The sequence below is a fragment of the Salvelinus fontinalis genome, unplaced genomic scaffold (genome assembly GCF_029448725.1).
Source record: "Salvelinus fontinalis isolate EN_2023a unplaced genomic scaffold, ASM2944872v1 scaffold_0785, whole genome shotgun sequence".
Lineage (NCBI taxonomy): Eukaryota > Metazoa > Chordata > Actinopteri > Salmoniformes > Salmonidae > Salvelinus > Salvelinus fontinalis.
In genome coordinates this window covers 12,501-26,214 of record NW_026600994.1, presented here as the reverse complement: position 1 = coordinate 26,214, position 13,714 = coordinate 12,501, and the positions used below count along the sequence as shown (strand labels likewise).

The 13,714-nt window shown below is 56.7% G+C and overlaps 1 protein-coding gene across 1 annotated transcript in view; it reads left to right on the top strand.

Moving 5' to 3' along the window:
• The window catches only part of LOC129847340 (CUB and sushi domain-containing protein 2-like), a 76,808-nt gene that overhangs the window by 51,628 nt on the left and 11,466 nt on the right, over nt 1–13,714 (top strand). Inside the window, exon 11 of the mRNA XM_055915105.1 lies at nt 13,130–13,307. Coding sequence (XP_055771080.1) covers nt 13,130–13,307 — 178 coding nt within the window. The remainder of the gene's footprint in view (nt 1–13,129; nt 13,308–13,714) is intronic.

Sequence of the window (13,714 nt, the reverse complement as noted above, 5' to 3'; positions counted from 1 at the left end):
GTGTTAGTTAGTGTCAGGGTGATGGTAGTGTTAGTTAGTGTCAGGGTGATAGTGATGGTAGTGTTAGTTAGTGTCAGGGTGATGGTGATGGTAGTGTTAGTTAGTGTCAGGGTGATGGTAGTGTTAGTTAGTGTCAGGGTGATAGTGATGGTAGTGTTAGTTAGTGTCAGGGTGATGGTAGTGTTAGTTAGTGTCAGGGTGATAGTGATGGTAGTGTTAGTTAGTGTCAGGGTGATGGTGATGGTAGTGTTAGTTAGTGTCAGGGTGATGGTGATGGTAGAGTTAGTTAGTGTCAGGGTGATGGTAGTGTTAGTTAGTGTCAGGGTGATGGTAGTGTTAGTTAGTGTCCGGGTGATGGTGATGGTAGTGTTAGTTAGTGTCAGGGTGATGGTGATGGTAGTAGGTGATGGTAGTGTTAGTTAGTGTCAGGGTGATGGTGATGGTAGTAGTTAGTTAGTGTCAGGGTGATGGTGATGGTAGTGTTAGTTAGTGTCAGGGTGATGGTGATGGTAGAGTTAGTTAGTGTCAGGGTGATGGTGATGGTAGTGTTAGTTAGTGTCAGGGTGATGGTAGTGTTAGTTAGTGTCAGGGTGATGGTAGTGTTAGTCAGTGTCAGGGTGATGGTAGTGTTAGTTAGTGTCAGGGTGATGGTGATGGTAGTAGGTGATGGTAGTGTTAGTTAGTGTCAGGGTGATGGTAGTGTTAGTTAGTGTCAGGGTGATAGTGATGGTAGTGTTAGTTAGTGTCAGGGTGATAGTGATGGTAGTGTTAGTTAGTGTCAGGGTGATAGTGATGGTAGTGTTAGTTAGTGTCAGGGTGATGGTGATGGTAGTGTTAGTTAGTGTCAGGGTGATGGTGATGGTAGTAGTTGATGGTAGTGTTAGTTAGTGTCAGGGTGATGGTGATGGTAGTAGTTGATGGTAGAGTTAGTTAGTGTCAGGGTGATGGTGATGGTAGTGTTAGTTAGTGTCAGGGTGATGGTAGTGTTAGTTAGTGTCAGGGTGATGGTAGTGTTAGTTAGTGTCAGGGTGATGGTGATGGTAGTGTTAGTTAGTGTCAGGGTGATGGTAGTGTTAGTTAGTGTCAGGGTGATGGTAGTGTTAGTTAGTGTCAGGGTGATGGTAGTGTTAGTTAGTGTCAGGGTGATGGTAGTGTTAGTTAGTGTCAGGGTGATGGTAGTGTTAGTTAGTGTCAGGGTGATGGTAGTGTTAGTTAGTGTCAGGGTCATGGTAGAGTTAGTTAGTGTCAGGGTGATGGTAGTGTTAGTTAGTGTCAGGGTGATGGTAGTAGGGTGATGGTAGAGTTAGTTAGTGTCCGGGTGATGGTAGTGTTAGTTAGTGTCAGGGTGATGGTAGTGTTAGTTAGTGTCAGGGTGATGGTAGTGTTAGTTAGTGTCAGGGTGATGGTAGTGTTAGTTAGTGTCAGGGTGATGGTAGTGTTAGTTAGTGTCAGGGTGATGGTGATGGTAGTAGGTGATGGTAGTGTTAGTAGTAATGATAAGGGTTTGTGACGGTGATGGTGATGGTAGGTCATAATGGCCTGGTGGATAAAAAATGTAATATCCTGTCTATTTCATTAAGTAAAATTATATTCTTCTTACTATAAAATCATATAATTTGAAATCATGGCACTGGACTTAAAATCATATCTTGTTAGCTAAATGAACAAGCATGCACATTTGTGGCCTGCTGGAGGTCATTTTGCAGGGCTCTGGCAGTGCACCTCCTTGCACTAAGGCGGAGGTAGCGGTCCTGCTGCTGGGTTGTTGCCTTCCTACGGCCTCCTCCACGTCTCCTGATGTACTGGCCTGTCTCCTGGTAGCGCCTGCATGCTCTGGACACTACGCTGACAGACACAGCAAACCTTTTTGCCACAGTTCGCATTGATGTGCCATCCTGGATGAACTGCACTACCTGAGCTACTTGTGTGGGTTGTAGACTCCGTCTCATGCTACCACTAGAGTGAAAGCACCGCCAGCATTCAAAAGTGACCAAAACATCAGCCAGGAAGCATAGGAACTGAGAAGTGGTCTGTGGTCACCACCTGCAGAACCACTCCTTTATTGGGGGTGTCTTGCTAATTGCCTATAATTTCCACCTTTTGTCTATTCCATTTGCACAACAGCATGTGAAATTTATTGTCAATCAGTGTTGCTTCCTAAGTGGACAGTTTGATTTCACAGAAGTGTGATTGACTTGGAGTTACATTGTGTTGTTTAAGTGTTCCCTTTATTTTTTTGAGCAGTGTATGATGTCTCAGTGTGTCCTTAGATTGGATGTCTCAGTGTGTCCTTAGATTGGATGTCTCAGTGGGTCCTTAGATTGGATGTCTCAGTGTGTCCTTAGATTGGATGTCTCAGTGTGTCCTTAGATTGGATGTCTCAGTGTGTCCTTAGATTGGATATACATATGATATTCTTGAAAGTAGCCACCCTTTTCCTTGATGGCATCTTTGCACAGACTTGGCATTCTCTCAACCAGCTTGTTAAGGTAGTCACCTGGAATTAATTTCAATTAGCAGTTGTGCTAATGTGTTAAAATGTAATTTGTGGAATTTTTTTCCTTCTTAATGTGTTTGAGCGAATCAGTTGTGTTGTGACAAGGTAGGAGTGGTAGACAGAAGATGGCCCTATTTGGTAAAAGACCAAGTCAATATTATGGCAGAACAGCTCAAATAAGCAAAGAGAAACGACAGTACATCATTACTTTAAGACATGAAGGTCAGTCAATACGGATCATTTCAGGAACTTTGAACGTTTCTTCAAGTGCATTCGCAAAAACCATCAAACGCTATGATGAAACTGGCTCTCATGAGGACCGCCACAGGAAAGGAAGACCCAGAATTACCTCTGCTGCAGAGGATAAGTTCATTAGAGTTTCCAGCTTCAGAAATTGCAACACCAAATAAATGCTTCACAGAGTTCAAGTAACAGACACATCTCAACATCAACTGTTCAGAGGAGACTGTGTGAATCAGGCCTTCATGGTTGAACTGCTGCAAAGAAACCACTACTAAAGGACACCAACAAGTAGAAGAGAATTGCTTGGGCCAAGAAACACAAGCAATGGACATTAGACCGGTGGAAATCTGTCCTCTGGTCTGATGAGATTTTGGTTCACCGTGTCGTTATGAGACGCAGAGTAGGTGAACCGATGATCTCTGCATGTGTGGTTGGGAGCATGGGGAAAGAGGTGCGATGGTGCTTTGCTGGTGACACTGTCTGTGATTTATTTAGAATTAAAGGCACACTTAACCAGCATGGCTACCACAGCCTTCTGCAGCGATACGCCATCCCACCTGGTTTGAGCTTAGTGGCACCATCATTTGTTTTTCAACAGGACAATGACCCAACACACCTCCAGGCTCCTTAAGAGCTATTTGACCAAGAAGGGGAGTGATGGAGTGCTGCATCAGATGACCTGGCCTCCACAATCCCCCAACCTCAACCCAATTGAGATGGTTTGGGATGAGTTGGACTGCAAAGTGAAGGAAAAGCAGCCAACAAGTGCTCGGCATATGTGGGAACTCCTTCAAGACTGTTGTAAAAGCATTCCAGGTGACTACCTCGTGAAGCTGGTTGAGAGAATGACAAGATTGTGCAAAGCTGTCATCAAAGAAAAGGGTGTCTACTTTTAAAAATAAGTGTCATAAGTGTCACACTTTTTTCAGTTACTACAAGATTCCATATGTGCCATTTCATAGTTTTGATGTCTTCACAATGTAGAACATAGTAAAATAAAGAAAAACCCTTGAATGACTAGGTGTGTCCAAACTTTTGACTGGTACCATTGCTGCTCCTTAGTATTCTCGTAAACAAAACTATTTTGTAAGATGTCTGTGATTCTATCCCTCTATTCCAGTCTCCCAGCACAGTGTCTGTGGGGTTTAGGAGGGACGTTAAGAGAACATGTTAGTGAGCGCGAGGAGGGGGTTCAAGATCATTTAGCGTTGTTCCAGGACCGCCTGCATGTTCTGGGGACATTTGAAACATCCATATAAATGCAAAGTACCGGACCCCCTCAGAGGGGTTTAGAAGTAGTGAGGGAAGGGAGGGAGGGAGGGAGGGAGAGAGAGAGAGAGAGAGAGAGAGAGAGAGAGAGGGAGGGAGGGAGTGAGGGAGGGAGGGAGTGAGGGAGGGAGGGAGGGAGTGAGGGAGGGAGTGAGGGAGGGAGGGAGGGAGGGAGGGAGGGAGAGAGGGAGGGAGGGAGGGACAATCTGTCAGTTAGTGGGGAAGGGAGACTATGAAAACCCGGAGCAAATGCTCTGTCGTGTGGCTATGAGAGATAGAGATGAGGGGTAGGAGGACTGGGGGTTGGAGGGTGCAGTGCGGTCAGAGACGAGGGGTAGGAGGAGGGAGGTTGGAAGGTGTAGTGGGGTCAGAGATGAGGGGTAGGTGGAGGGAGGTTGGAGGGTGCAGTGGGGTCAGAGACGAGGGGTAGGAGGAGGGAGGTTGGAGGGTGTAGTGGGGTCAGAGACGAGGGGTAGGAGGAGGGAGGTTGGAAGGTGTAGTGGGGTCAGAGACGAGGGGTAGGAGGAGGGAGGTTGGAAGGTGTAGTGGGGTCAGAGACGAGGGGTAGGAGGAGGGAGGTTGGAGGGTGTAGTGGGGTCAGAGACGAGGGGTAGGAGGAGGGAGGTTGGAGGGTGTAGTGGGGTCAGAGACGAGGGGTAGGAGGAGGGAGGTTGGAGGGTGTAGTGGGGTCAGAGACGAGGGGTAGGAGGAGGGAGGTTGGAGGGTGTAGTGGGGTCAGAGACGAGGGGTAGGAGGAGGGAGGTTGGAGGGTGTAGTGGGGTCAGAGACGAGGGGTAGGAGGAGGGAGGTTGGAAGGTGTAGTGGGGTCAGAGACGAGGGGTAGGAGGAGGGAGGTTGGAAGGTGTAGTGGGGTCAGAGACGAGGGGTAGGAGGAGGGAGGTTGGAGGGTGCAGTGGGGTCAGAGACGAGGGGTAGGAGGAGGGAGGTTGGAGGGTGTAGTGGGGTCAGAGACGAGGGGTAGGAGGAGGGAGGTTGGAGGGTGTAGTGGGGTCAGAGACGAGGGGTAGGAGGAGGGAGGTTGGAGGGTGTAGTGGGGTCAGAGACGAGGGGTAGGAGGAGGGAGGTTGGAGGGTGTAGTGGGGTCAGAGACGAGGGGTAGGAGGAGGGAGGTTGGAAGGTGTAGTGGGGTCAGAGACGAGGGGTAGGAGGAGGGAGGTTGGAGGGTGTAGTGGGGTCAGCCAGCCATCACTACCTCCCTCCAGCCATTCATCCCTACCTCCCTCCAGCCAGCCATCCCTACCTCCCTCCAGCCAGCCATCCCTACCTCCCTCCAGCCAGCCATCCCTACCTCCCTCCCTCCAGCCAGCCACCCCTACCTCCCTCCAGCCAGCCATCCCTACCTCCCTCCAGCAAGCCATCCCTACCTCCCTCCAGCCAGCCCTACCTCCATCCAGCCATCCCTACCTCCCTCCAGCCAGCCATCCCTACCTCCCTCCAGCCAGCCATCCCTACCTCCCTCCAGCCAGCCATCCCTACCTCCCTCCAGCCAGCCATCCCTACCTCCCTCCAGCCAGCCATCCCTACCTCCCTCCCTCCAGCCAGCCACCCCTACCTCCCTCCAGCCAGCCATCCCTACCTCCCTCCAGCAAGCCATCCCTACCTCCCTCCAGCCAGCCATCCCTACCTCCCTCCAGCAATCCCTACCTCCCTCCAGCCAGCCCTACCTCCATCCAGCCATCCCTACCTCCCTCCAGCCAGCCATCCTTACCTCCCTCCAGCCAGCCATCCCTACCTCCCTCCAGCCAGCCATACCTCCATCCATCCAGCCATCCCTACCTCCCTCCAGCCATCCATCCCTACCTCCCTCCAGCCAGCCATCCCTACCTCCCTCCAGCCAGCCATCCCTACCTCCCTCCTGCCATCCATCCCTACCTCCCTCCAGCCAGCCATCCCTACCTCCCTCCAGCCAGCCATCACTACCTCCCTCCAGCCATTCATCCCTACCTCCCTCCAGCCAGCCATCCCTACCTCCCTCCAGCCAGCCATACCTACCTCCCTCCAGCCAGCCATCCCTACCTCCCTCCAGCCATCCATCCCTACCTCCCTCCAGCCATTCCTACCTCCCTCCTGCCAGCCATCCCTACCTCCCTCCAGCCAGCCATCCCTACCTCCCTCCCTCCAGCCAGCCACCCCTACCTCCCTCCAGCCAGCCATCCCTACCTCCCTCCAGCAAGCCATCCCTACCTCCCTCCAGCCAGCCATCCCTACCTCCCTCCAGCAATCCCTACCTCCCTCCAGCCAGCCCTACCTCCATCCAGCCATCCCTACCTCCCTCCAGCCAGCCATCCTTACCTCCCTCCAGCCAGCCATCCCTACCTCCCTCCAGCCAGCCATCCCTACCTCCCTCCAGCCAGCCATACCTCCATCCATCCAGCCATCCCTACCTCCCTCCAGCCATCCATCCCTACCTCCCTCCAGCCAGCCATCCCTACCTCCCTCCAGCCAGCCATCCCTACCTCCCTCCTGCCATCCATCCCTACCTCCCTCCAGCCAGCCATCCCTACCTCCCTCCAGCCAGCCATCACTACCTCCCTCCAGCCATTCATCCCTCCCTCCCTCCAGCCAGCCACCCCTACCTCCCTCCAGCCAGCCATCCCTACCTCCCTCCAGCAAGCCATCCCTACCTCCCTCCAGCCAGCCATCCCTACCTCCCTCCAGCAATCCCTACCTCCCTCCAGCCAGCCCTACCTCCATCCAGCCATCCCTACCTCCCTCCAGCCAGCCATCCTTACCTCCCTCCAGCCAGCCATCCCTACCTCCCTCCAGCCAGCCATCCCTACCTCCCTCCAGCCAGCCATACCTCCATCCATCCAGCCATCCCTACCTCCCTCCAGCCATCCATCCCTACCTCCCTCCAGCCAGCCATCCCTACCTCCCTCCAGCCAGCCATCCCTACCTCCCTCCTGCCATCCATCCCTACCTCCCTCCAGCCAGCCATCCCTACCTCCCTCCAGCCAGCCATCACTACCTCCCTCCAGCCATTCATCCCTACCTCCCTCCAGCCATCCATCAATACCTCCCTCCAGCCATTCCTACCTTCCTCCTGCCAGCCATCCCTACCTCCCTCCAGCAATCCCTACCTCCCTACAGCCAGCCCTACCTCCATCCAGCCATCCCTACCTCCCTCCAGCCAGCCATCCCTACCTCCCTCCAGCCAGCCAGCCACCCCTACCTCCCTCCAGCCAGCCATCCCTACCTCCCTCCAGCCAGCCATCCCTACCTCCCTCCAGCCAGCCATCCCTACCTCCCTCCAGCCATCCATCGCTACCTCCCTCCAGCCATCCATCCCTACCTCCCTCCAGCCATTCCTACCTCCCTCCAGCCAGCCATCCCTACCTCCCTCCTGCCAGCCATCCCTACCTCCCTCCAGCCAGCCATCCCTACCTCCCTCCAGCCATCCATCCCTACCTCCCTCTAGCCAGCCATCCCTACCTCCCTCCAGCCATCCATCCCTACCTCCCTCCAGCCAGCCATCCCTACCTCCCTCTAGCCAGCCATCCCTACCTCCCTCCAGCCATCCATCCCTACCTCCCTCCAGCCAGCCATCCCTACCTCCATCCAGCCAGCCATCACTACCTCCCTCCAGCCATCCATCACTACCTCCCTCCAGCCAGCCATCCCTACCTCCCTCCAGCAATCCCTACCTCCCTCCAGCCAGCCCTACCTCCATCCAGCCATCCCTATCTCCCTCCAGCCAGCCATCATTACCTCCCTCCAGCCAGCCATCCCTACCTCCCTCCAGCCAGCCATCCCTACCTCCCTCCAGCCAGCCATACCTCCATCCAGCCATCCCTACCTCCCTCCAGCCAGCCATCCTTACCTCCCTCCAGCCAGCCATCCCTACCTCCCTCCAACCAGCCATCCCTACCACCCTCCTGCCATCCATCCCTACCTCCCTCCAGCCATCCCTCCCTCCCTCCAGCCATTCATCCCTACCTCCCTCCAGCCAGCCATCCCTACCTCCCTCCCTCCAGCCAGCCATCCCTACCTCCCTCCAGCCATCCATCCCTACCTCCCTCTAGCCAGCCATCCCTACCTCCCTCCAGCCATCCATCCCTACCTCCCTCCAGCCAGCCATCCCTACCTCCCTCTAGCCAGCCATCCCTACCTCCCTCCAGCCATCCATCCCTACCTCCCTCCAGCCAGCCATCCCTACCTCCATCCAGCCAGCCATCACTACCTCCCTCCAGCCATCCATCACTACCTCCCTCCAGCCAGCCATCCCTACCTCCCTCCAGCAATCCCTACCTCCCTCCAGCCAGCCCTACCTCCATCCAGCCATCCCTATCTCCCTCCAGCCAGCCATCATTACCTCCCTCCAGCCAGCCATCCCTACCTCCCTCCAGCCAGCCATCCCTACCTCCCTCCAGCCAGCCATACCTCCATCCAGCCATCCCTACCTCCCTCCAGCCAGCCATCCTTACCTCCCTCCAACCAGCCATCCCTACCTCCCTCCAACCAGCCATCCCTACCACCCTCCTGCCATCCATCCCTACCTCCCTCCAGCCATCCCTCCCTCCCTCCAGCCATTCATCCCTACCTCCCTCCAGCCAGCCATCCCTACCTCCCTCCCTCCAGCCAGCCACCCCTACCTCCCTCCAGCCAGCCATCCCTACCTCCCTCCAGCAATCCCTACCTCCCTCCAGCCAGCCCTACCTCCATCCAGCCATCCCTACCTCCCTCCAGCCAGCCATCCTTACCTCCCTCCAGCCAGCCATCCCTACCTCCCTCCAGCCAGCCATCCCTACCTCCCTCCAGCAAGCCATACCTCCATCCATCCAGCCATCCCTACCTCCCTCCAGCCAGCCATCCTTACCTCCCTCCAGCCAGCCATCCCTACCTCCCTCCAGCCAGCCATCCCTACCTCCCTCCTGCCATCCATCCCTACCTCCCTCAAGCCAGCCATCCCTACCTCCCTCCAGCCAGCCATCACTACCTCCCTCCAGCCATTCATCCCTACCTCCCTCCAGCCAGCCATCCCTACCTCCCTCCAGCCAGCCATACCTACCTCCCTCCAGCCAGCCATCCCTACCTCCCTCCAGCAAGCCATCCCTACCTCCCTCCAGCCAGCCATCCCTACCTCCCTCCCTCCAGCCAGCCACCCCTACCTCCCTCCAGCCAGCCATCCCTACCTCCCTCCAGCAAGCCATCCCTACCTCCCTCCAGCCAGCCCTACCTCCATCCAGCCATCCCTACCTCCCTCCAGCCAGCCATCCCTACCTCCCTCCAGCCAGCCATCCCTACCTCCCTCCAGCCAGCCATCCCTACCTCCCTCCAGCCAGCCATCCCTACCTCCCTCCCTCCAGCCAGCCACCCCTACCTCCCTCCAGCCAGCCATCCCTACCTCCCTCCAGCAAGCCATCCCTACCTCCCTCCAGCCAGCCATCCCTACCTCCCTCCAGCAATCCCTACCTCCCTCCAGCCAGCCCTACCTCCATCCAGCCATCCCTACCTCCCTCCAGCCAGCCATCCTTACCTCCCTCCAGCCAGCCATCCCTACCTCCCTCCAGCCAGCCATCCCTACCTCCCTCCAGCCAGCCATCCCTACCTCCCTCCAGCCAGCCATCCCTAACTCCCTCCTGCCATCCATCCCTACCTCCCTCCAGCCAGCCATCCCTACCTCCCTCCAGCCAGCCATCACTACCTCCCTCCAGCCATTCATCCCTACCTCCCTCCAGCCAGCCATCCCTACCTCCCTCCAGCCAGCCATACCTACCTCCCTCCAGCCAGCCATCCCTACCTCCCTCCAGCCATCCATCCCTACCTCCCTCCAGCCATTCCTACCTCCCTCCTGCCAGCCATCCCTACCTCCCTCCAGCCAGCCATCCCTACCTCCCTCCCTCCAGCCAGCCATCCCTACCTCCCTCCAGCCAGCCATCCCTACCTCCCTCCAGCCAGCCATCCCTACCTCCCTCCAGCCAGCCATCCCTACCTCCCTCCCTCCAGCCAGCCACCCCTACCTCCCTCCAGCCAGCCATCCCTACCTCCCTCCAGCAAGCCATCCCTACCTCCCTCCAGCCAGCCATCCCTACCTCCCTCCAGCAATCCCTACCTCCCTCCAGCCAGCCCTACCTCCATCCAGCCATCCCTACCTCCCTCCAGCCAGCCATCCTTACCTCCCTCCAGCCAGCCATCCCTACCTCCCTCCAGCCAGCCATCCCTACCTCCCTCCAGCCAGCCATCCCTACCTCCCTCCAGCCAGCCATCCCTAACTCCCTCCTGCCATCCATCCCTACCTCCCTCCAGCCAGCCATCCCTACCTCCCTCCAGCCAGCCATCACTACCTCCCTCCAGCCATTCATCCCTACCTCCCTCCAGCCAGCCATCCCTACCTCCCTCCAGCCAGCCATACCTACCTCCCTCCAGCCAGCCATCCCTACCTCCCTCCAGCCATCCATCCCTACCTCCCTCCAGCCATTCCTACCTCCCTCCTGCCAGCCATCCCTACCTCCCTCCAGCAATCCCTACCTCCCTACAGCCAGCCCTACCTCCATCCAGCCATCCCTACCTCCCTCCAGCCAGCCATCCCTACCTCCCTCCAGCCAGCCAGCCACCCCTACCTCCCTCCAGCCAGCCATCCCTACCTCCCTCCAGCCAGCCATCCCTACCTCCCTCCAGCCAGCCATCCCTACCTCCCTCCAGCCATCCATCGCTACCTCCCTCCAGCCATCCATCCCTACCTCCCTCCAGCCATTCCTACCTCCCTCCAGCCAGCCATCCCTACCTCCCTCCAGCCAGCCATCCCTACCTCCCTCCAGCCATCCATCCCTACCTCCCTCTAGCCAGCCATCCCTACCTCCCTCCAGCCATCCATCCCTACCTCCCTCCAGCCAGCCAGCCCTACCTCCCTCTAGCCAGCCATCCCTACCTCCCTCCAGCCGTCCATCCCTACCTCCCTCCAGCCAGCCATCCCTACCTCCATCCAGCCAGCCATCACTACCTCCCTCCAGCCATCCATCACTACCTCCCTCCAGCCAGCCATCCCTACCTCCCTCCAGCAATCCCTACCTCCCTCCAGCCAGCCCTACCTCCATCCAGCCATCCCTATCTCCCTCCAGCCAGCCATCATTACCTCCCTCCAGCCAGCCATCCCTACCTCCCTCCAGCCAGCCATCCCTACCTCCCTCCAGCCAGCCATACCTCCATCCAGCCATCCCTACCTCCCTCCAGCCAGCCATCCTTACCTCCCTCCAGCCAGCCATCCCTACCTCCCTCCAACCAGCCATCCCTACCACCCTCCTGCCATCCATCCCTACCTCCCTCCAGCCATCCCTCCCTCCCTCCAGCCATTCATCCCTACCTCCCTCCAGCCAGCCATCCCTACCTCCCTCCCTCCAGCCAGCCACCCCTACCTCCCTCCAGCCAGCCATCCCTACCTCCCTCCAGCCAGCCATCCCTACCTCCCTCCAGCAATCCCTACCTCCCTCCAGCCAGCCCTACCTCCATCCAGCCATCCCTACCTCCCTCCAGCCAGCCATCCTTACCTCCCTCCAGCCAGCCATCCCCACCTCCCTCCAGCCAGCCATCCCTACCTCCCTCCAGCAAGCCATACCTCCATACATCCAGCCATCCCTACCTCCCTCCAGCCAGCCATCCTTACCTCCCTCCAGCCAGCCATCCCTACCTCCCTCCAGCCAGCCATCCCTACCTCCCTCCTGCCATCCATCCCTACCTCCCTCCAGCCAGCCATCCCTACCTCCCTCCAGCCAGCCATCACTACCTCCCTCCAGCCATTCATCCCTACCTCCCTCCAGCCAGCCATCCCTACCTCCCTCCAGCCAGCCATACCTACCTCCCTCCAGCCAGCCATCCCTACCTCCCTCCAGCCATCCATCCCTACCTCCCTCCAGCCATTCCTACCTCCCTCCAGCCAGTCATCCCTACCTCCCTCCAGCAATCCCTACCTCCCTACAGCCAGCCCTACCTCCATCCAGCCATCCCTACCTCCCTCCAGCCAGCCATCCCTACCTCCCTCCAGCCAGCCAGCCATCCCTACCTCCCTCCAGCCATCCATCAACTACCTCCCTCCAGCCAGCCACCCCTACCTCCCTCCAGCCAGCCATCCCTACCTCCCTCCAGCCAGCCATCCCTACCTCCCTCCAGCCAGCCATCCCTACCTCCCTCCAGCCATCCATCCCTACCTCCCTCCAGCCATCCATCCCTACCTCCCTCCAGCCATTCCTACCTCCCTCCAGCCAGCCATCCCTACCTCCCTCCAGCCAGCCATCCCTACCTCCCTCCAGCCATCCATCCCTACCTCCCTCCAGCCAGCCATCCCTACCTCCCTCCAGCCATCCATCCCTACCTCCCTCCAGCCAGCCATCCCTACCTCCGTCCAGCCAGCCATCCCTACCTCCCTCCAGCCATCCATCCCTACCTCCCTCCAGCCAGCCATCCCTACCTCCGTCCAGCCAGCCATCACTACCTCCCTCCAGCCATCCATCACTACCTCCCTCCAGCCATCCATCCCTACCTCCCTCCAGCCAGCCATCCCTACCTCCGTCCAGCCAGCCATCCCTACCTCCCTCCAGCCATCCATCCCTACCTCCCTCCAGCCAGCCATCCCTACCTCCCTCCAGCCAGCCATCCCTACCTCCCTCCAGCCAGCCATCCCTACCTCCCTCCCCATATAGCCTCCACTCATCCACAACTCCCAGTCTCCACTGGGATGGGGTTATGGCCTTATCTTCCTGGAACACTCCAACCGAGTCCTCACTCGCTAACAGGCTTCCTGGGTAATCTTCAGCCCTGACAACAGTTTCGCACGCTTGCTCTCTCTCTCACACAGAGAGAGAGAGAGAGAGAGAGAGAGAGAGAGAGAGAGAGTGAGACAGAGAGCGAGACAGAGAGAGAGAGAGAGAGAGAGAGAGACAGAGAGAGAGAGAGAGAGAGAGAGAGAGAGAGAGACAGAGACAGAGACAGAGACAGAGACAGAGACAGAGAGAGAGAGAGAGAGAGAGAGAGACAGAGACAGAGACAGAGAGAGAATATAATCCCTTTGCTCACTGATTCCCCTGGAATCAGGCTTTTGTGTGGTATTATTCAGTCTCTGGTATTTATTCTCTCTCTCCTCCCCTCCTTCCCTCCCCATCTCCCCAGTGCCCTGTGGGGGTAACATCACGTCAGACAACGGGACTATCTTCTCTCCTGGTTATCCGGAGGAGTACCCCAGCTCTGCTGACTGTTCCTGGCTGATCACCGTAGCAACAGGCATGGGTGTCAGACTCAACTTTACACTACTGCAGGTCCATGGACCCCATGACTTCATCACTGTCTGGTGAGTAATAACATATATACAGTATATACAGTGGAGCAAAAAAAAGTATTTAGTCAGCCACCGATTGTGCAAGTTCTCCCACTTAAAAAGATGAGAGAGGCCTGTAATTTTCATCATAGGTACACTTCAACTATGACAGACAAAATGAGAAAAAGAAATCCAGAAAATCACATTGTAGGATTTTTTATGAATTTGTTTGCAAATTATGGTGGAAAATAAGTATTTGGTCAATAACACAAGTTTATCTCAATACTTTGTTATATACCCTTTGTTGGCAATGACAGAGGTCAAACGTTTTCTGTAAGTCGTCACAAGCTTTTCACACACTGTTGCTGGTATTTTGGCCCATTCCTCCATGCAGATCTCCTCTAGAGCAGTGATGTTTTGGGGCTGTTGCTGGGCAACAC